This window comes from Lepidochelys kempii, chromosome 5, assembly GCF_965140285.1.
Source record: "Lepidochelys kempii isolate rLepKem1 chromosome 5, rLepKem1.hap1, whole genome shotgun sequence".
Lineage (NCBI taxonomy): Eukaryota > Metazoa > Chordata > Testudines > Cheloniidae > Lepidochelys > Lepidochelys kempii.
In genome coordinates, this window is record NC_136384.1 from 2,886,320 (window position 1) to 2,908,671 (window position 22,352).

Consider the following 22,352-nt stretch of genomic DNA (forward strand, 5'->3'; position numbering starts at 1 on the left):
AGGGAGCAGACAGGCCAAGGGAAGGAGGTTCGTTGGGGTGAATGCTTAGCTCTGCAGTGCACCCTGGCCCCGGGCAGCATCTGACCAGAGCAAAGGGCAGGGCCCACGGAGTGGGGTGGGGGGAACCGTTAGCAAAGACGTTGGAGCCCCTGCGAGCAGGGCCCTGCTGAACCAAGCTGGACCCCAGCCCAGGGGGCTTCCCCGTGCAGCTGACCCAGCCCACTCCTGCAGCACCCCTCTGGGCTGGCTTGGCCATGTGACGAGGCTGGCGTCTTGCAATGCAGTTTGGGTTGGTTGACGTTTATGGTAAGAGTCCCAGGTGCTTTGGGGGTTTCCAGGGCAGGGCAAAGACCCGCGTCCCCCTCCCCCCGGCTGAGCCTAGAAGATGTCATTGGTCCTTCAGCTTAGCCCTGGCTCCATACCCACCCCTTGTCTCCAGCCTGCCCCAGAGATTTGGCAGCTTCAGATTAAATGGGGGCCTGAACCCCAGCTAGCCCTAGCTGTTTCTGCAAAACCCCTTCACCAATCCACGAGGTTTTAGCCGGCAGCACCGTGGTTTGGCCCGTCTCTTGCTATCCACGAGCCAGTCAAGTCATCCCAGGCTGCGGAGCCAGGAGCACAGGCTAAAAGCAAACAAAGGGATTGGGCAAATTGAACCTGCCCTTATGAGTCAGTGCCCCCCTCCCCCCCCACCAGAAATGAAAGTGAGAGCTAAGATGCTGCAGGATAAATAGAGAGCTGGAGCAGCAGGATTCAGAGAGCTGCAGGCGACCTGGCTGAGAGCACACTCCATACTCCATCCAGCAGGCTATTCCTTGGCTCCCAGCCTGCCCGCCCGAGCATGGAGCTGGTTAGGAGCGTGGCTTTCTTCGGTCTGATGGTCCTCTCCCTGTGGACCTTCCTGCCAGGTAAAATGGACAACTCCCCCACCTGGGTTCTGCTCTCTTGCATCCTAGGGTCTTTTAGAAGAAGTCTGATGGGTTCATTCTGGATTAGTAAATTTGGGCTTTGGATGCCTGCTGACTTTCCAGCTAAGGTATCAACAGATCCGCTGCCGGGGTATCTGAGGACCACGATCTTCAGTATATTTATCCCCACCGCACCCCGGGAGTTGGAGATGCTATTAGCCCCCGCAGAGAGGGGGAACTTCAGCGCAGGGGGAGTCAACCATGCCCTAAGTCTCGTGTGGAATCACACCCAATTCTCCTGAGCACCAGGCTATTCTGTCCTAACCACTGGGCCACTCTTCCTCTGGCCTCTGCTGCTGTATGTCACCGCAGCCTTCCGGCATTCACAGACTGGCCTGTTGGGGTAGGAGACGGCCCCTCTAAGTGCCGGCTAGTCCCTCTCCCCGTGTGCGATTGCGCCCTGAACTCCAGTTTGTAGCGCTGCGTCCAGTTTATTCTGAAATCTCTCGGGGTTGGGGACTTGAGGTAAATGCCCCCCTTGCTGCACGGGATGGCAATAGTCCTGTGTGCAAATGACGTATGTGCTAGTTGCAAAGGAAGGGATGGTGCTGCCCCCCCAGGTGCCTGGCGCAGTGAAATGCTGAGCTGCAGGGCTGAACAGATGAGGCTTTGCACCTCCAGAGCCTCTTCCCTGGGTCATTAATGAGCAGATCCTCATCACACCTAAGAGGTTGCTGTCATTACTCCCCTTGTGCAGGGGGAAACTGAGGCACAGAGCAATGACGTGACTTGCCCAGAGCCAGACCGTAAGTCTGTGATAAGCTGGCAGTGTTTGATGTCACTGATGGCACAAGGCAGGGGGAGGATCGGGCCCTGGATGCCTGTGCTCATGCTGTACGTTGTGAGCATGAGTCTGCGTGTGCAAGGATATGTGTGGAAGTGGTGTGAGAGAGGAGGAGAGGTTTCCTCTGTGACAGGCAGAAAGCATCGGGGTGTGGGAAGTTCTGATTCCCGGGACCTGTGTGCAGTCTAGCTGTAGCCGGGTCTCTTGGCTCTCTCACCACTAGAAGTTGTTTGAATAAAATATATCACCACCCCCTTCCTGGGACCTTCCATCCTCAGAGATGTTAAGGTCAGAAGGGACCATCCCTTCCAATCTGACCTGGGGGAAAATTCCTCCCTGACCCCAAATCTGGTGACCAGTTAGACCCTGGGCATGGGGGTGAGACCCACCAGCCAGACCCCTTGGAAAGAATTCTCTGCAGTAACTCAGAGCCCTCTACGTCTAGTGCCCCGTCTCCGGCTGTTGGAGACAGTTGCTAATAACATTAGGCTGTCTGCTGTTTATGTTCATTCTGGCACAAGGAGGCGAAGGGCACAGAAAGCCCAGGACAGGCCCCCATTCAACTCATGCCTGTGTTTCCAGTCAGCAGGGAACCAACCCGAGCTGAATAAGGAAGGCTTCTAGAGGAACTAAGGGAAGAGCCGAGAGAAGCTTTGCAAGGAGCCAGGCAGCCGGAGGGTGGGAGTGAGAGCCATGTGTCTGCACAGCAGAGTGGGGAGCTCCTGAGCACGCCCCATCTCTCAGCTGTGTCCACTGGGTGGAATAAGGGTGTGAGTTCACAGCGGGAAATGCCAGCTGCCCTTTACATCTCTGGGACACTTCTCTCCAGGTTAGCCTGGTACGGCGTGAGCTAAGAGCGGACGTCGTCCTTGGTGTTAGAACAAAGGGCTGAGGAGCAGGACTCCTAGGTGCAGATTAAGGACCTAGGAAGGAGTTCCTGTGGGGGGAGAGTCTGGCCCCAGGCTCCAATCCTGGCTCTGGCACAGGCTTGCTGAGTAAATCGGGGCGAGTCACATTGCTGCACGGTGCCTCAGTTTCTCCTCTATTAAACAGCTGCGGTGGGTAGTACCAAGCCAACTGCCGGCACGCCGGGAGATTCAGTTAGTTAATGTTTGACAAATGCTTTGGGATCCTTCAGTGGAGGGGGAAGCACGACACACTAGAGGAGTGAGCAGGCCTCGTCCCTGTGCCTGTCCTGTGCCCCCCCCAACTCCCGGTCATGATGACTAGCCTCATGCGGGGCAGCCTGCCCATGGCAGACGGGTGCCCCGAGCTGCACCCAGCAGAGCAGTGCAGGGGTGGTCATTGCTCCGTGGCACTAGCTCCCAGGAGCATGCTGGGGAGCCCCCGGAGACGTCTCCGTGCTGACCGGCAACCCCGGCTCGCTCTCCCCGGGGCACGAGCAAGGTGCTGCATCCAGTGCACTCGGCTGGGAGCCAGGAGCGCTCGGGGCGATTCCCGGCTCTCCCACAGACTGCAAATGCCCTTGGCAGGTCACTCCCCGTCTCTCTGGAGGGGCCAGCCCTTGTGCCCTGCAGCTGCCAGGGGCTCAGGTCATCCATGTTTCTCAAGGGCTCGAGATGCCCAGGAGGGGGGGCCGGGTGAGGGCAGAGAGTGCCCATTAGCAGCCAGATCCTTGGGCTAGGGGGTTCCCAGAGAGGCCCAGTGCAGAGGCGTTCGGCCCCAGACTGGAGGGAAGCCCTGACTGACCAGGGGGACAGATGAGCCGCCACCTCGGGGCTTTTCCATCTCTCGTGTCGACGTTCTGCAAGAACGGCACCAGTTTGCCGCAGTGACGAGACAGCTTCTGGTCGTTGGACTCTTGCTGGGACCCGGCTGCCTCTGCTTTCTGCCCCAGCGGCCGCACCCTCCCGCCTCCCCTTTGCCCATTGCTCCGATCGCTTTTCTCTTCCAGTGTCCGGCAGCAACAATGCCCTGGACTGCTGCCTGAGGACGAGCCAAGTCCCCATCCCCCGCAAAATCGTGCTGCACTACGAGGTGCAGCGGATCCACGACGGCTGCCCCATCCATGCCGTGGTGTGAGTACCGTGGCTGGGCCTCGCTGCTCCGTGGGGCGCCGAGCTCTGGGGAATGCCGGGGGGGCAGAGTGAAGGGGATACACGGATGAAGCTGGGGGGCACGAGGGAAGTCTGGCTGGTTTGGGACGCCTGGCCCCAGGCCATTGCTCTCAGTGCTGGGAGTGTGTGGGGCGTGGGGGGTCGGATCGCTGCTGGGATCAAAGGGATTTGGAGGGCAGCCGGCCAAACCAGAGGCTTTGCAGACTCCTTTCACACTCGCTGCTGTGCAGGCAGGTGGGAGCACAGTCCACTGCTGCAGCATGGCCTAGGCAGCTCACCCCAGTGCCCGTCCTTAGGGAATGCCCGCCGCGCCCACACGGCGCCCAGCCCCGGGCCTGAGCCCGAGTCGCTCCGCAGCTGGGGAGAGTTCGGCTTCCTACTGCACACGACCGGCGCCGCGTGGTGCGTGTCCGTCGCGACGAGCATCACAAGAGCTGGACGCGATGGGTCAGAGCCAGCCTGGGGCCGCCCCAGTGACTCCCCAGCCAGTGGGCCCAAGCCGGACTTCCATTCCTCTCACGCTACTGCTGTCAGTTCCCAGCGCGGGCGGCTCTGGACTGCCAGCTGGAGTCAGCCGGGGGGAGCCTCGGGCAGCTGGGAGCCTTGGTTCCGACAGCCTCTCCCAGCGTGAGGCTGAAATGGGGCCGGGGTCCCAGGAGAACAGGCTGTCTCCTGCGGGATCCTGAGCCGGCGCTCGGGTTAGCCAGGGCAGGAATAGCCCTGCTGGGGGCTGTCGCCATTTCTGCTTCTGACCTCGCCGCAGCCTCTGCCCAGCGGCACGAGTGGGGAGCGTGGCAGGGAGGAGGGTTGCGACGGAGGCAGCTTGCTTTGATTGGCGCAGAGCCTTCTGTTCAGCTGTCCCTGTCTGTTTCCTTGCTGTGTGTTAGGTTTATCACCATGAGAGGCAAGCAGCTCTGCGCCCCTCCCCATGCCCACTGGGTGCGGCGGCTCACCGAGAGGCTGGACAGTGTGTACCAGGCCAAGGTAAGGGCACTGGGCCAGCACAGAGGCACCAGCTAGTCAGGGCTGGGCAGACACTGGGGAGGCTTTGCCCCCTCCATGCTGAGCACAAGATGCCCACCGTGGATCCCAGCTGCTCAGCTCCCCATGCTGGGTCAGACCGCTGGCCCATCCACCGCAGGACCCTGCTCCTGCCTCGTCAGAGTACACGCAGGTCACCCAGGTCAGCCTGTAGGTCACCGGCGTCCCGTACCCCGCCCTCCGCGCCAGGTCAGCCCGTAGGTCACCGGCGTCCCGTACCCCGCCCTCCGCGCCAGGTCAGCCCGTAGGTCACCGGCGTCCCGTACCCCGCCCTCCGCCCCAGGTCAGCCCGTAGGTCACCGGCGTCCCGTACCCCGCCCTCCGCCCCAGGTCAGCCCGTAGGTCACCGGCGTCCCGTACCCCGCCCTCCGCGCCAGGTCAGCCCGTAGGTCACCGGCGTCCCGTACCCCGCCCTCCGCGCCAGGTCAGCCCGTAGGTCACCGGCGTCCCGTACCCCGCCCTCCGCCCCAGGTCAGCCCGTAGGTCACCGGCGTCCCGTACCCCGCCCTCCATGCCAGGTCAGCCCGTAGGTCACTGGAGTCCCGTACCCCGCCCTCCGCCCCAGGTCAGCCCGTAGGTCACCGGCGTCCCGTACCCCGCCCTCCGCCCCAGGTCAGCCCGTAGGTCACCGGCGTCCCGTACCCCGCCCTCCGCGCCAGGTCAGCCCGTAGGTCACTGGAGTCCCGTACCCCGCCCTCCGCCCCAGGTCAGCCCGTAGGTCACTGGCGTCCCGTACCCCGCCCTCCGCCCCAGGTCAGCCCATTGGTCTCTCTAATGGAGGAGCCCACCTCCGGCCATGCTGGACCAGACTATCTAGTCTCCATCCCCTCCCTGGGTGTGGGAACGGGGAAGACAGACCAGCGGGAAGGAGCTCCGAGCTGCAGGTGTGAGGGGAAAGGGCTGTTCCGGGACTCACCGCTGCACTGCATGCCTCTCCCCCTGGGACTAGCTGCATGGTCAGACTCTGGAGGATCATTCCTGCATAAGCTGGGGAAACCCTAAAGCCGCCTGTGCCCCAAGAGGAGGACATACAGTTCCTCTTCCTCTCCTGGCCATGCCGAGCGAGGGTAAGAGCAGGACCTCTGTGGCACCGGAGCAAATCCACGGGCAAAGCAGCTGTGCAGCCCCCTTCTGGGCCGGTGTAGAGGAAACCAGCTGACGACACCTAGCAGCTGCTGGAGTTGCCTTGTTAGCTCAGTGCTGGGGGTCTCTGCTACGCCCCTGGAGGGGCCGGGTTCTAACCCGGCTCCTGACACACGTGGGGAGGTAGCTGTACTCTGGGAAGCAGAGCCCAGCCCGGTAGCAGCTGCTTGCTGGGAAGGTGAAGGGGGGGTCCCTTTATGCTGTTCGATGATTAGATTTCACCTACCCAGTAACAAATGTGAACTCCTGGATCACTGTAAGGGTCTCACCATGGAGTCTCAGACAATCCAGTCTATCCTGCCACCCAGCAAGCTGGCCTTAGTGAGACATGGTCACTTACCCCAAAGATCGTCAAATATTCAGGTTATTCCCAGTCCTAAGGGGCCAGTCACATATCTCAGATCAGTTTGTATCTCAGATCTCACACCAAAGGCCGCGCCGGTAGCCAGTCCTGTAATCAGCTAACTAAAGGGTTATCAACTAGGAAAAAGAAACAAGAGAGTTACCTACAAGGGAAAGCAAGCAAACATATACATACAAATGAGTTACCAGCTACGGTTTCTCAAGATGACAGAGATGTAGTAATCTGCCAATATAAAATGTCTTTCCGGGCAGACTCAGGAGTAACCCTGGGGGATCTCTGCCTTAGTTCAGTGTCTCTGGCCCTGGGAGAGTTCAGACACCAAAGAGACGACAAATTTTCTTGTGACCCTGTTTTATCTTTTATCTTTAGCCTTCCAGACCCTGAGCCAAGCTCCCTTGTACTGCAGCATAGGCCAGTCATCAGCCCTCTGTACTGTGATGTTCCTTAATGTCCTGTTTAATCTTCATAGGCCTCCTGGGTCGGCAGGAGGAACCATTCCTGGGTCTGGGTTCCCAAGTTCAGCACAAACATTTCCACAGTTACAAAGCAAAGCTGACCTCTGTCCGTGCAGCCTGGAACGCAGCCACGCTGCGGCAGCAATTTACAAGCATTCCACGGAGTCTAAACGCAAAGAACAGTCGTATCCGACTAATACCTAGTTTGAGCCAAACTAACATGCAGCTGAGCTGGTTTGGTTTCCCGCTGCGAGCTTGTCAGTGCTCAGCTGACGCCTAGAGCTTGGCAAGAGCAGGCACCTGGTTGACCAGCATCAACCTTTCCTTCTCTAATTCCCTAGAACAACCTCTGAAGCAAGTAGACCCGGAGAAGCCTGCGGCTGGCCCACTGCCCGGCGATGGGAAAGGGGCTGAGAGATGATCGTGATGCCTGCGAACTCTGCATTCCCCTTTCAGCGTTTCCGGCTGCAGGGCAAGCAGCTTACAGCTCCTTTGGGACTGAATCTGGTGTGACCGTACTGTACCCCCTTGGAGATCCCCGCTTCCTGCTCTCTGCTCTCTGCCCTGCCCTGGGGAGTCTCCCTTGGCTTCTGTGATTTGTCAAGCTGAGTGCTGCTTAGCTGGGGACTGTGCTGGGGTTGCGCCCCAGGCCTGCCAGCTGCGAATGACACAGGGCGTGCCGGCTGGCACTGCTCTGAGCGTAATCCGTTCCAGACCGAGGCGTTCTCACAGTGAGCTGGGCACCTCCACAGCTCCTAGGGGGTCCCTTGTGGCACCCCTGGGAATTAGGGAGGTCTCTGTGCTCAGTGGCTTCAACTCAGCTGTGGCAGGTGGTGACCGATGGCTGGTGCAGCCTGGCTGGCTGTGCCGTGGCCATGATGTGAGATGAGTTTGGTGGATCTCAGCTCAGCCCCTAGTGGGCAGGTGCCCCTATTACAGAAACCACAGCTGGCACTGAATGGCCCCCGTGTGGGCAGCAGACCATGGACTGAATGGGCCACAGAGACTGAACCCGTTTGTCAGCCTAGGGGGGTCCCAAGGTGCAGTCACACAGGGAGGGGGCCGTGTGGGGGAGCCAAGTCCAGCTGCTGCCTACGCTGTCCTGTCCTGGGTCTCCTGGCCTGCCAATCCAGCCCCGTTCTCCAGCCCCGCATGCCCTGCAATCCCTCTGAATTTTGGCAAATTTGGGCACAAAGCTTCTTTTTCTTTTTGCCAACCCCCACGCCGGCCAGCCTGCCCTGTGCCGCCTGCCCCCGGCAACGGCCCTGCCAGGCGCATGGGGGAGGGCCAGGGAAGCGGGCAGAGAAGGGAGTGGGAGAGACTAGCAGCTTTTGCTGTGGGCACACACACGGGCCGTCCGATCCCACCGGTAGCATCCTCCACTGGCCAGGATTAGGGAAGAGCCACCTGGGCTCTCTGGGCAACCTGGGTAATTCCTGGCCCCGTGAAGATGGGCACTGGCATAAAGGAGAATCGGGTCCATGACCTTTAGTCTGTGCTCCCACGAATGATTCTGTACCAAGCCGCCAGGGCAGCACCGAGTGAGCCAGTGAGGGGAACCCCGGGTGGGTATTTTTGCAGAACCACTTCCGGGCGGTGAGAGCATGGTGGCTAATGCATGGCAGCGCTGGCCCTCGGCACTGCATCGGGTCGGCTTGGGGGGGTCCATTCCGTTCCTTTGAAACCACCAGGGATTTTCCTTCCCTGAGCTGCGCAGAGCTGAGCTGGCCAGACCCAAAGGGTGAGGAGAGGAGATGGAGAGCAGCGAAAGGCCAGGCAAGAAGCGTGTTGTTACTTGGGCTGCAGCCTTGCTCCAGTTTTTAATTAACAATAAATACATCAATAAACTGGGGAGTGGGACCAGTCCCTGAAGCTTAGGTCAGCTTGGGGGCCGAGATTAGCAGGAGCCGCATGTTTGGCAGAAGGGATGGAAAGAGGAAAGCAGTGATCTGGATCAGGCAGCCCAGGTCCTGGAAGCAGCGTGAGATAAGGCCTGGGTCAGCCAGAAGAGGAGGAGACTGAGACAGCGTGAGGGGCGAAGGACGGGCTTCACCTTACCTAGCCTGCATGGCTGTTATGGGCCATCCCTTTGGGCACCTCCATGGCAAAGGTTCAGACCCATCTCCAGTGTAAACGGGGGTCAGGCCCTTTCCCTCGACCAACGCTCATGGGTAAAAGAGCAGTGACACCTTGAGTGAATGACAGCTTGGCAGCCCGCTGCGGCTGGGCATTCCTTGGCAGGAACAGGTTTCTCCTTCCCATCAGAGACTCCGGGACCCCCAGGGCTCCTCTGCTTTTCTGAATCAGACTGATCTTGGCCTGTGTCTAGACGCCCCCGGCTGGGTGGGAGTAACGCTGACGTCAGCAAGCTCCATGTCATTGCCACGGGATCTGTTTGCTGTGATAAATTACAAGGGAATTTGCTCTTTCTCTCGCTCTCGTTCGCTCGCTCTCCCTTTTTTGGCTGGGATCAAAATGATTTTTTAAAATAAAAAAACCTGAAATGTACAGACATTCCCGCTTGTGTTTGAGGGGGAGGGGGTCTTGGGGAGGGAAATACATCGAGCATTGGGGTCTGGTTCTGTCGTGAAGACACAACTCCCATTTGACCTGGGCACCAAATTGGGCACCCAGTCACTGCCCTGGAAAAGCTCCCCCATCCCCCAGGAGCTCTCTTAGCACCCAGCAGTGCTGCTTGCCTGAGCACAAGGGGCCTGTAGCACCGGCCCACCTGCTTGCTGACGCTTGCCACGCAACACTGTTCAGCAGCGGAGAGGTGGGCAAAGCCCCGGAGACGTTGCGTCGTGGAGACCTATCCAGCCCATTCCCCAGCCCCAGCAGCCTTTAAGAGCCAGCTTTTGCTAGCAGCTGCCCCACAGTGGTATCCGCCTGGGAATCAGACTGGTCTGGGCACTGAGGCCCCTGTGCAACAAGACACCTAAGCATTTGCGTAACTTTAAATGCAGAGCCAGATTTGATCCGCCAGGCGTCCCCTTCCTAGACTAAACAGGCCTCTTGATGCTTGGCAGGGCCCCCATCGATGTTATCAAAATAATGATATAATAATACTTAGGAACTGTCCGAGACCTTGAGGGACGGGATCATTATCCTCACCTGACCATGGGTAAACTGAGGCACAAAGGTTCATGTCAGCAACAGAGCCCAAGTCTTCTGATTCCCCTTGACGTTTACTGCAGGGCCCAGTGTAGAACTGCGCAGCTGCCAGGTAGCCGGTGCAGCCTGAGCTCTCGGTACAGCCAGTGCCCAGAATCACACCTAGCAGACAACGGGTTGTTTAGCCTGGACCTGGTGCCCAATGCAGGGTTGTTCTAATCTCCAGACCTGGACAGAGGAAGGAGCCTTACACACATCGGTGAGCACACACCGTTCCCCATGGCCCAAACCATGTTCCAGAGTAGAGCAGCTCTCTGAATGCAAGAGCATTGTTAAGTACTGATGATGAGTTTTAATGCACACGAGTACCCCTCAGCCCCTTCCCAACGATGTTATAAACTGACATAAATCCAGTAAGAGGCGGACGAAGATTGGCCATAAACACGCCCGGAGAGATGCAGAGTGGCTTAGAGCTGATGTGGGTTAGCGGCACTCGTAGCCCTCGTTGAAAACCCTGTTTCCAGGAGGGATGTGAATGGAGGGAAGGATAAACGTTTCCCCAAGGAGAAATGATTGGGGGGGGGGCCCTCAAAAAACTCCAGTGCAGCTTGACTGGGGAGGGACAATTGGGTTTTCAACACAACGCACTCTTCCACAGAGTGTGACTGCATTCCACAAAACAATGGGCTTTTCATCAGAAAACTGAAAACCCCCAAACCTGAACAGTTTGGGCCAAAACCTGAAACCGTTTTGGTTTCCAGCAGATATTGGAAGAAAATTTTCAGTTGCTGAAAACCAAAATTGGGGCTTTTCCTTTTGCAGTTAAAAACACTCAATTTTTCTGCAGACCTCTAACGTTCCCTCCCCCATCCTCCCCTGCATTCTCCAACCGTAGAAATAAACCTGCCAGATGCTCCCCCTACGCAGGGCACCAAGATGGTTAAGGCCAAGCTATTTTCTCTGTACCCAAACCCCAGACATATTTTTAGGCGCAGCGGAGCAAGCCCTGGCAAAGGGGAGGGGGCTGGCATGTGGATCCAGCCCTGTCTTTGGAACATAAGAACATAAGAGTAGCCGTACTGGGTCAGACCAAAGGTTCATCCAGCCCAGGATCCTGTCTGCCGACAGTGGCCAATGCCAGGTGTCCCAGAGGGAATGAACAGAGCAGGGCAATTATTGAGTGATCCATCTCCTGTTGTCCATTCCTATGTGACCAGAGTCCCAGGGGAGCCAAATGAGGTCACTCAATCAGAGTGAACTGCAAAGAATGGGGCAGACAATCCCCAAAGCTGGTGGATATTCCAATACTTAGATTCACTCAGCCAGCACAAAACGGCTTCTATAGCACCTCCCTGGGTCCTCAGAAGCCAACAATACAGTTCCCTTAAAGCAACCCAGCCTTAAGCCTCTGCCCAGACACCCAAGACAAATAGTATGAGGATTACTGAAAATCTTATTCATCGTTTAAAAAAGTTCTACTAATCCCAAAGGATCAGACACATCACCTCCCAGGTTAACGAATATTCCAGATCTTACCTAAATACACATTTACAGCCAATTCGCATTAACTAAACTAAAATTTATTAAAAAAGAAAAGAGAGTGAGCATTGGTTAAGAGATCAGTACACATACAGACAGGAGTACAGTTCTGAGACCAGATTCATAGTAGAGATGGTGAGCTTCTTAGCTGCAAAGTGTTCTTTCAGAAATAGTCCATAGGTTATAGTCCAATGTTCATATTCAGGGTGGTTCCAGGTTAGGACTGGAGATCTCAGTCTTGGGCTTAAGCTTCCCCTGCATGAAGCATCAAGCAGATCTGAGATAAAAAGGATTGGGATCCAAGGCATCTTTATACAGTTTCAGGTCTTCTCGTGACAGCTCGGAGTCTTTCGGCGAACAATAGAGACTCATGCGGACTTTGAAGTGGACCCTTTTCCTAAGCATCATGGGTAGTTAGCTACATGAATTAACATAAGGCAATTGCCGGTTTTCCATCATTCTCAGGTGAGTTTCTGTACATTTCAAAAGAGACGAACACAGTGATGTTATTGTGTTTGCAGTTCGTCTAAATGTTATGTCCTTTTGATCTCTGAATCAATAGGTATAGTGACAGACAGAAACTGTCTGTTTACATGGTGAGCATCAAACAAGATATGAGTACACACATACAACTAGTATTACCTCTAATTTCTAACAATACAGGTTTGCATTTGAAAGTTCTAGCCTATCTACCATGGAATGGCCCTAATAACCATTTACATACTGTTCTACCATCTCTCTAATGTTTGACTCTGCGTCAATTATCCTGCAAGCTGCTTAACCCTTTCTGGCCATGCATCACACTTTGTATAAGACTTGTAGCAATTATATAATAGTGGTAGCAGCATGGTCATATTTTAATTAGATAACATCACACCCAGCTTCTGGCAGTCAGAGGTTTAGGGACACTCATAGCATAGGGTTGTATCCCTGACCATCTTGGCTAATAGCCATTGATGGACCTGTGTGACGTTATTGACTTGAACTGGAACCGTATAGAACATGGTTGCAACCAAGGTCCTGTAGTGGCACCAAACCTTGTATAAAGGGGGTTAAATGAGGTGTCTAAGATGAGGTTATGGTTTGCTGGTTATGCTCATGCTGCCTGTTTACATGTGTCATTTTTGTATTTAAAGATATAAGTATTGGCTCTAGACTGTCTGTATTTCAAACTTATGCTCTGCTTCTGGGTGACACCCCAGACACGTTGGTGTCAGCTCTGCCTAGCCTGCTGGATGGCCCATTAAGGACCATCAGCTACACAACTGACCCACTGAGAGAAGGCAGACACGCCTTGGGACTCAGCGAGGGGTGCAGGGACCTGCCTATGGACAGAACTCTGAGGTGTTTCCAGGCCACGGGACGGGCAGCTTGTCTTTGGGACAAAGAAAGAAAGACCACATGGCAAGAGACTGTAAAAGCTGCTGCAGCTCCTCCATCTTGTCTTCAGTCCTGCTTCTTACCTCTGGAGGGACTTTGCTACCCTGAAGCTTTGAACCAAGGACTGAAAGACCCATCCCGGCTGGGGATGTTCTCCAGAGACTGGATTTGAACCTGCCGTTTATTCCATCACTGCTACAAGCCTGAACAAAGAACTTGGCCACGACTGTATGTCATTGATTCAGGTTCTCCAGTTCTAGCTCTCGTCTCTATCTTTTTCCTTTTATGAATAAACCTTTAGATTTTAGATTCTAAAGGATTGGCAACAGCGTGATTTGTGGGTAAGATCTGATTTGTATATTGACCTGGGTCTGGGGCTTGGTCCTTTGGGATCGAAAGAACCTTTTTTCTTTTACGGGGGTATTGGGTTTTCATAACCATTTGTCCCCATAACGAGTGGCACTGGTGGGGATACTGGGAAACTGGGGTGTCTGAGGGAATTGCTTGTGTGACTTGTGGTTAGCCAGTGGGGTGAAACCAAAGTCCTCTCTGTCTGGCTGGTTGGGTTTGCCTTGGTGTGCACAGAAACCCCAGCCTTGGGCTGTAACTGCCCTGCTTGAAGCAATTGGTCCTGAATTGTCACTCTCAGTTGGGTCCCGCCAGAGCTAGCCTCGTTACAATGGCATAGTCGGCAGGATCCACAGAACCAGGTCAATTAAACTTTGGGTCAGAACCCCACGCTATCCAAATTTGAATTTTGGTAGTGAGAGTTTGGTTGGTTAAAAAGCAGTTGCAATGAGTGAGCAAAGAGCATATGAAGGCCTGGAACATTTGTGTTCAGAAAAGGGGATAAGCTTTAGAAAGAAAGCTACAAATCAAGAACGGAGAAATCTGTTAATGGCCAGTGATCAGGAGGCAGGAGCACAGCCTTTACCTGAGGATACAGAAGCTGCAGAAAAAATTAGAATGCAAAAGGCAACAAATAAACTGCAACTTGAGCATGAACAGAATCTAGCAGATCTTTGATTGCTGGAAAAGCAAAAGCATGCTGAGTTCGAAAGAGAAGTGGCTGAGAGAGAAGAAAAAGCTCCTAAGGGGCATCTGGAGCTGCTGGCAGCTGAGGAGAAAGCTCGACAGAGGCAACAGGAGACTCACAAGATGGAACAGGAGACAGCCAAACTTCAGCTCCAAGTCATGGAAGAGCGGAGAAAGTCATCGCCACCTGATACTCCACTTCCCCACCGCCGTGAGAAAACTGGGAGAGGACGTGTCCCATTTACAACGATGCTGAGGACATAGAGGAGTTTTTGTCTACCTCTGAACGCCTCTGCAGTCTGTACCAGATCCCTGATGGTCAGCGAATGCCTGTCCTGCTGACCAGGCAGACTGGGAAAGCCAGGGAGGTATTGAATGAACTGGGGGAACAAGAAGCCTTGGATTATGAGCAGTTTAAAGATTCTGTGTTGAGGCGTGTGACAATGTGACTCAGCAGGGAGGGGGGAGTGTTGACCTGGGAATGGGCCCTGGGGATGGGAGACCTGAGAGCCTGTCACCTGAGCCGGGAGGGGGAGGGGGAGGTGACACCTCTGCCAGGGAATGTGAACAGAGGCTGCAGGAGGGGGCCTGCTGTGGGGGGGTTTAGTTTCAGTTTGGGGCTGGGTGGAGGAACACAGGGAACCCCAGGGCTGGGGTCTAAGCTCCCTGCTCCCCCAGAAGGACGTGACTGAGGGGTCCTGGTTGTACCCACAAGCTCTGTTTTGGACTGTGTTCCTGTTGGCCAATAAACCTTCTGTTTTACTGGCTGGCTGAGAGTCTCAGTGGATCCCAGGAAGAGGGGTGCAGGGCCTGGACTCCCCCACACTCCGTGACAAGGCAGTTCAAGGTTACTCCCGATTCTTACAGAGTTAAGTTTAGAAAGTTTAAAATGTCCTATGTTTGTACTTTTGTAGAATGTGCTCATAAGCTGATGGGTTTTGTTAAAAAGTGGGTTGTGGGAGCAAAGGCACACGGGAGTTTTGAAAAACTGCTGGAGTTAGTAACTTTGGAACAGCTCTTAGACATCATGCCTGACCATGTGAGAGCAGCTGTGTGTGATAGGGACCCTGAGTCAGTCCTACGGGCTGCAGAGATTGCGGATGCCCATACCCAAAACAGGGCTCGGGAAGGGTATAAACCCCAGGGGGAAATTCATCACCATTCTCCCCAGTTCAAGAAGAGGGAAGGATTTAAAAGTAAACCTGGCCCTGACTATTATAAAGGAGCTCATGGGGGCCCAGAGGGTAGGAACTCTCACCACAAGAATAAACAGGTTGAATGCTATCACTGTGGTGTGCTGGGCCACATGAGACCAGATTGCCCAACCCTGAAGGGAGGCTCAAAACCAGCAACCCCAAATGCCATGGCAAATGCTAATCCTGTTATTATAAACTCACAGGCAAGCCACACAGAGCCCAGCGCCTGTGCCCTGTGTGCAAATGCTGTTTCTGTGGTCTCTGAAGCATTTGACCTTAAAACTCATATTGAAGCTAAATATGGGGAAAATACTGCAGAGTTTATTAGCAGGGCAGAAGTGAATGGAGTGAGGTGTACGGCATGGAGGGACCCCACAGCAGATGTTACGTTGGTTAAAGCAAGTCTTGTCAGGGAGGAAGATTATTGGCCAGATGAAAGTGTAACCGTGGTAGCCCTATCTGAGTATTTTGTCAGGGTGCCTTTGGCTAAAATCCACCTTAAAGGGAAGAGATTGAGGGCACCATGGTTGTGGGAGTGAAGAACACAGTCCCTAAGGATCTTATGATTGGAAAGGACATTAAAGCTATGTTCAGTCAAGTTAACACAAACCAAGCCTAAAGTTGTGTCTATGGAGGGTTTTTCCAAAAATTTGTCTTTGGAAAGTAGCTATTCGTCTGTGAATGAAGTTTCTGACTGTCTGTCTAATGTCTCAGAAGTGAAGCTGGAATTAGACCAAGCACAGAAAGAACTCATTGGTCAGGACAATGTTTCTCAGGAGCAGATTAAAGTGGATGGTCAGGTGGAAGCCCTAACTGAGAAAGGAAAGGGTAGATTTTTGATGGGTGATGGATTATTGGCTAGTACAGCTTGTAAAAGTGAACCTGGAAAAGGGTAACGGTGATTTGCTGGAAGTAGCTCAGTGTAGTGAAAAGAACAGCAGTTTATCTGTGGGGAGTGGCAATGTGCCTGGGAAGGAGATTTTGGATGAGCCTAGGCAGTCTTGTGAGCTGTGGCTTTGTCTAGTCAGCAGGGTGGGAAGGCGAGGAGAGTGGAAGATGAGTGTCCCTGGACCTTACCTGTTAGCTGGATGGAGAATTGGGACAGTGAAGGAAACGTGCCTGTGTCTGCCAGGGGTATTGACTTGTCTGTGGAGGGAGCTACCCCGGTCTCCAAACCGTTGTCTGTGAACAGCCCTGTGTGCTGGGACAAGGGGAAAGAGATCCCAAGCTGTGTGTCTGGGAAAGGAGAAAGTGTGTCCGGCTCTTCTTGGTCTGTGGAGCAGACAGAAGGGGCCTTTCAGCCTGTGATGGTTGAGGGTCGTGCAGTTGTCTCGGAGTTGGTTCTGGATTCAGCTAAAGCCCAGGAAGGGAAGGGTCCTAAGTTTGTGTCTGCTCGGGAGAATGGGCCTGTAACTAGGTTGCATCCAGTTAGTGTCCTAGCAAAATCCCAGAGCCCAGACAATTCTGGTGCTTGTGTTTTACCTGTTGCTAGTGTGTGGCTGGGAAGGGGTGTAGCAACTCTGTCTGATCAGGGTGATACCCTAGCCAGGGCACAAGGAGAGTAGAAAGGTGATTGAGGGTGTGGAAACCTGTAGCAAGAAGGAAAAGATTCCTGAACTTGTGTGTGGCAAAGGGAAGGAGAATGCTTCTAGCCTTTTATCTAGGAAGTCTAGAAGTTTACCTGAAGGGGGATTGTGTACGAATCTGCCTGACTGGCCAGAGGTGATTCTGGATGTAAGTGAGACCCAGAAAGAGTCTGTTGTTGCTCAGGAAAGTGTTCCTCTAGAGCAAGCCCTAGGTGAAGAGGGTAAGGACAGAATTTCTGTGAGGGGTGAATTGTTGCATAGAAAAGCCCTAGGGAAAGGAATCCTCATGGAGTCTGTGCAAGCAGTTTAATGCAACTGAAGGGTGTGAAAGTGATTTAATCAAGAAAGTTTCACTTCCTAACAGCCAGAAATTTTCTGTGGGGAATAAGAAAAGGAGTACTTGTGGCACCTTAGAGACTAACCAATTTATTTGAGCATAAGCTTTTGTGAGCCACAGCTCACTTCATCGGATGCATGAAGTGAGCTGTAGCTCACAAAAGCTCATGCTCAAATAAATTGGTTAGTCTCTAAGGTGCCACAAGTACTCCTTTTCTTTTTGCGAATACAGACTAACACGGCTGTTACTCTGAAATCTGTGGGGAATGGATCCACTGACTTTCCTGTTGAAAGATCCAGTGTGGAAAGCTTTGAGAAGGTCTCAGATGGAGTGACAGCTGGTAAGAAAGTTGAACAGTCCTATAACCAAGTGGCTGGGTTTGGCCAGCTGTTGGGGAGACAAGGTTGTTGAGAGAGAAATGTCTCCATGCTGATTCTGTGAGTGAACCGTCTGTATCTCAGGTTCCGAGGGAAGACTGGGGAGCTGAGTCTGCAGAGCAGAACAGCTGTGTAGTTAGTCTCTGGAGAATGCAGGGGGTGGCAGGTAAACTCTCATCTCTAGACACTTTGGATATGACTTGTAGTCTCTCAGCGAACTTAATATCTGATTCCATGTGGAAGCAGAGGTTGGTAAGGGAAGGACAACAGAACTTGGAGTCTAGCTTGTTAGTGAAAATGGACGGTTTCTCTTTAAGACAGAGTCCAGCCTTGGGATTGGTAGCAGTGAAGGATCTGAACACGGGTGAACCGACTCCTGTCTGTGGTAATGCAAATTACTTTGCTGGCAGGAAGAAGGACTTGCTAATAGCTGTTAGCACAGAGAGCACAGGCAATCAGCCAGTGAATTCTGTTAAGCAAGAGAAATCAGGGTTTGATCCTTCAGGACAAGGAGGAAAATGAAACCTTAATTTTGCAAAGGGAAGCCACAGGCTGACCCTAAAAGGCCCAAACCCCAATGGTATTGAGCCAAAGCTGTGGCATGACAGAAATGATTGTAAATGGACACTTCCAATGAATTTGTTGTTATTGCTCATGGTAATTCTTGTAACTAATGTGTTGCTATTACCAAAAACTGTAAAAATGTACAATGTGCCTAATCTTTTGGAAAATCCCTCGAATGTGTTAAAAGTGATACATAAGATCACCCTTTATGTTAAAAGGCCTTGTTATGCTGATGTTGCACAGTTAATGCCTGTAAACAGTACTGGAACTTTTCACAGGGGAAAAGACATTCCAGACCGGATGTGCTGTATGAAAAGGGAAACTGAGGCACACTACTATATTGCTTTCATGGCTAAATGCCAAGATTCCTGTCCTATAAACAACAGTAATATCTACATTAAGTTGATGTTAATTGGGTTCCAAACATTTGCCAGAGTTTGTATGGATAAGGTAGCTATGTTCTTTAGCTCTTGGCAAGATCACATGCGACATTCAGGAACCATGCTGCAAGAGCAGATCCAATCCACTATTGTTCTAACCAAGTTTTGCGTTGAGTTTGTAAAGAAATTCAATCAGGTTATTGAACATGACTTTGATGAACCATTTCTGTTCTACATTGGTACGGCTTCTAACCCAGTACTAGCTGTAGTAAGGCAGAACCCAGGATGGGGAGCTCTTGGGATGCAGTCAGTGATGTTTGTGTCATCCCTTCCTGCATCAATTTTGTGTTGGGGGTGTGACGTTATTGACATGAACTGGGACTGTATAGACCATTGTTGCAACCAAGGTCCTGTAGTGGCACCAAATCTTGTATAAAAGGGGTCAAATAAGGTGTGTAAGACGAGGTGATGGTTTGCTAGTTATGATTATGCTGTCTATATGTGTGAATCATTTTTGTATTTAAAGATATAAGTATTGGCTCTAGACTGTCTGTATTTCAAACTTGTGCTGTGCTTCTGGGGGACACCCCAGACACGTTGGTGTCAGCTCTGCCTAGCCTGCTGGATGGCCCATTAAGGACCATCAGCTACACACCTGGCCCATTGAGAGAAGGCAGACACGCCTTTCAGAGTAGCAGTCTTGTTAGTCTGTATTCACAAAAAGAAAAGGAGGGCTTGTGGCACCTTGTGACTCAGCAAGGTCTGCAGGTCCTGCCTATGGACTGAACTCTGAGGTGTTTCCAGGCCACGGGATGGGCAGCTTGTCTTTGGGACAAAGAAAGAAAGACCACATGGCAAGAGACTGTAAAAGCTGCTGCAGCTCCTCCATCTTGTCTTCAGTCCTGCTTCTTACCTCTGGAGGGACTTTGCTACCCTGAAGCTTTGAACCAAGGACTGAAGGACCCATCCCAGCTGGGGATGTTCTCCAGAGACTGGATTTGAACCTGCCGTTTATTCCATCACTGCTACAAGCCTGAACCAAGAACGTGGCCATCACTGCCTGTCACTGATTCCACTGAACCAATTCTAGCTTTCATCTCTCTCTTTTTCCTTTTATGAATAAACCTTTAGATTTTAGATTCTAAAGGTTTGGCAACAGCCTGATTTGTGGGTAAGATCTGATTTGTGTATTGACCTGGGTCTGGGGCTTGGGCCTTTGGGATCGAGGGAACCTTTGTTCTTTTACGGGGGTATCGGTTTTCATACCCATTTGTCCCCATAATGAGTGGCACTGGTGGAGATACTGGGAAACTGGGGTGTCTGAGGGAATTGCTTGTGTGACTTGTGGTTAGCCAGTGGGGTAAAACCAAAGTCTTCTCTGTTTGGCTGGCTTGGTTTGTCTTGGTGTGCAAAGAAACCCCAGCCTTGGGCTGTAACTGCCCGGCTTTAAACAATTTGTCCTGAATTGTCACTCTCCGTTGGGTCCCGCCAGTACCAGCCTCGTTACAACCTGTCCTCCAGAACTGATCTAATTCTTTTTTGAACCCAGTTATACTTTTGGCCTTCACAACATCCCCTAGAAGCGAGTCCCACAGAATGACTGTGCATTGTGTGAAAGTACTTGCTTATTTCAGAGTAGCAGCCGTGTTAGTCTGTATCCGTAAAAAGAAAAGGAGGACTTGTAGCACCTTAGAGACTAACAAATTTATTTGAGCATAAGCTTTTGTAAGCTACAGCTCACTTCATTGGATGAATACAGTGGAAAATATAGTGGGGAGATTTTATAGACACAGAGAACATGAAACAATGGGTGTTACCATACACACTGTAACAAGAGTGATCAGGAAAGGTGAGCTATTACCAGCAGGAGAGCAGGGGGGATGGGGACCGGGGACCTTTTGTAGTGATAATCAAGGTGGGCCATTTCCAGCAGTTGACAAGAACATCTGAGGAACAGTGGGGGGTGGGAGGGGGAATAAACATGGGGAAATAGTTTTACTTTGTGTAATGACCCATCCACTCCCAATCTCTATTCAAGCCTAAGTTAATTGTATCCAGTTTGCAAATTAATTCCAATTCAGCAGTCTCTCGGTGGAGTCTGTTTTTGAAGTTTTTTGTTGAAGAATTGCAACTTTTAGGTCTGTAATCGAGTGACCAGAGAGATTGAAGTGTTCCCCGACTGGTTTTTGAATGTTATAATTCTTGACGTCTGATTTGTGTCCATTTATTCTTTTATGTAGAGACTGTCCAGTTTGACCAATGTACATGGCAGAGGGGCATTGCTGGCACATGATGGCATAGATCACATTGGTAGATGTGCAGGTGAACGAGCCTCTGATAGTGTGTTTGTTTTAACCCTGCTGCCTGTTAATTTCATCGAGGAACCCCTGGTTCTTGTGTTATGAGAAGGGGTAAATAACACGTCTCTACCCCCTTGCTCCACACCAGTCATGATTTTACAGACCTCTGTCCTATCCCCCCTTAATCGTCTCTTTTCCAAGCTGAAAAGTCCCAGTCTGATTAATCTCTCCCCATATGGAAGTGGTTCCAACCCCCTCATCATTTTTCTTGTCTTTCTCTGCACCTTTTCCATTTCAAATCTATCTTTTTTGAGATGGGGCGACCAGATCTACACACAGTATTCATGGTATAGAGGCAAAATGATATTTTCTGCCTTATTATCTCTCCCTTTCCTTATGGTCCCTGCTGCGTCAGGACTCTCTCTGCCCCAGTGATAAGCACTTAGCCCCGGTCCAGCATCGTCCCATTGACCCACTCACCAGCTCACAGCTAAGCATGTGCTTAAGTGCTCTGTTGGAGCAGGGCCAGCGTGCCCAGCACCTTGCACCTTTCACCCCAGAGCTTCTCCTGGTTTTGGCACAGCTCTTCCAGCAAGGAAGGTTGGGCTCCCCCCAGCAGGACTTTGGGGTGGAGTGAGCCCAGGTTCCAGCCCAGATGGCACGCTGCCCTTGCTGGTGCCTCGGCTCTTGTGGGCTGGTGCAGCAAGGGGCATTGCCAACTTGGCTGCTGCTTCTAGAAATCCACCTCCCCACGAACGTGCCCCCCTTCTGGGACCGGGGGCAGGGAAGAGCCCCAGAGCTGCCAAAGCAAACCCAGGGGTCTGGAACTGTCAAGCCTCAGTTATTTTCCTTTCACACTCACTGTGTTTGTCTTGGCGACTTCTCCCATGCAGCATCTTCCTCCACCTCCTCCTCGGGTTAGGGTTGCTGAAGCTGACCCCATAGCCAGAGAGCAGGAACCAGGGCTGTGAAATTGCACTGGGAAAAGCATTAACAATGACAGATCCCTGCCTTGGAGAGAGCCACTAGAATCAGAGGCGCTCAGATACCATGGTGATGGGCCTGAGCAGGACAGAATACAGAAGATTTCACAGGCCACGAAACACAGGCTTAGGGCAAAATTTTTAAAAGCACCTAATTGATTTAGGAGCTTGAATCCCATTTTCAAAAATGACTCAGGTACTTGGCTGCCAAGTCTCATGGGAAGCCAATGGGATTTCAATTCCAATTTTGGATTTCTATGGGGGTAGGCACCTGGGCACTTTTTCAGTTCCCACTAGGAATCCAGCGTTAGGCATCTTTAAGCACCGGCATCGCTCTGAAAATCTGGCCTTGAGACACTTTTGAAAATATGGTTTAGGGGCTTTTGAAAATATTACTTTTAATCTGCTCTGGCTGAGCTGGAGAACATTCCCCACCTGCCTTTCCCCGCCCCCTCTCATTGCATAGCACAGACATGGATGGATAGATACCGAAACAAAGGGGAGGCACACGCTCCTTTGAATTCCAGATGGCTTCTCTGTTATACATGTTCCTTTTGATTCACTGCTCTGGAACACTGGTGCAAAATGCTGGGCTTGTTTGCACAAATGTCTAGAGAATGGCTGCTCACGTTGTTGTTATTTATTAGTTTAATGAAGCTCAAATGTATCCAAGGTGCCTCTTCAAATGCATGTGAACCGGGATATGCACAAGTCAACAAGACCCATTA

At 52.5% G+C, this 22,352-nt stretch overlaps 1 protein-coding gene across 1 annotated transcript; it reads left to right on the forward strand.

Annotated features, from left to right (window-relative positions):
* The first annotated feature begins 777 nt into the window (after positions 1-777).
* On the forward strand, positions 778-7,440 carry LOC140912000 (C-C motif chemokine 19). The gene is made up of 4 exons (XM_073346153.1): positions 778-908; positions 3,668-3,791; positions 4,718-4,814; positions 7,175-7,440. The coding sequence occupies exons 1-4, from the start codon at positions 842-844 to the stop codon at positions 7,184-7,186; spliced, it is 300 nt and encodes a 99-aa protein (XP_073202254.1). The 5' UTR covers positions 778-841; the 3' UTR covers positions 7,187-7,440.
* The last annotated feature ends 14,912 nt before the right edge of the window (positions 7,441-22,352 follow it).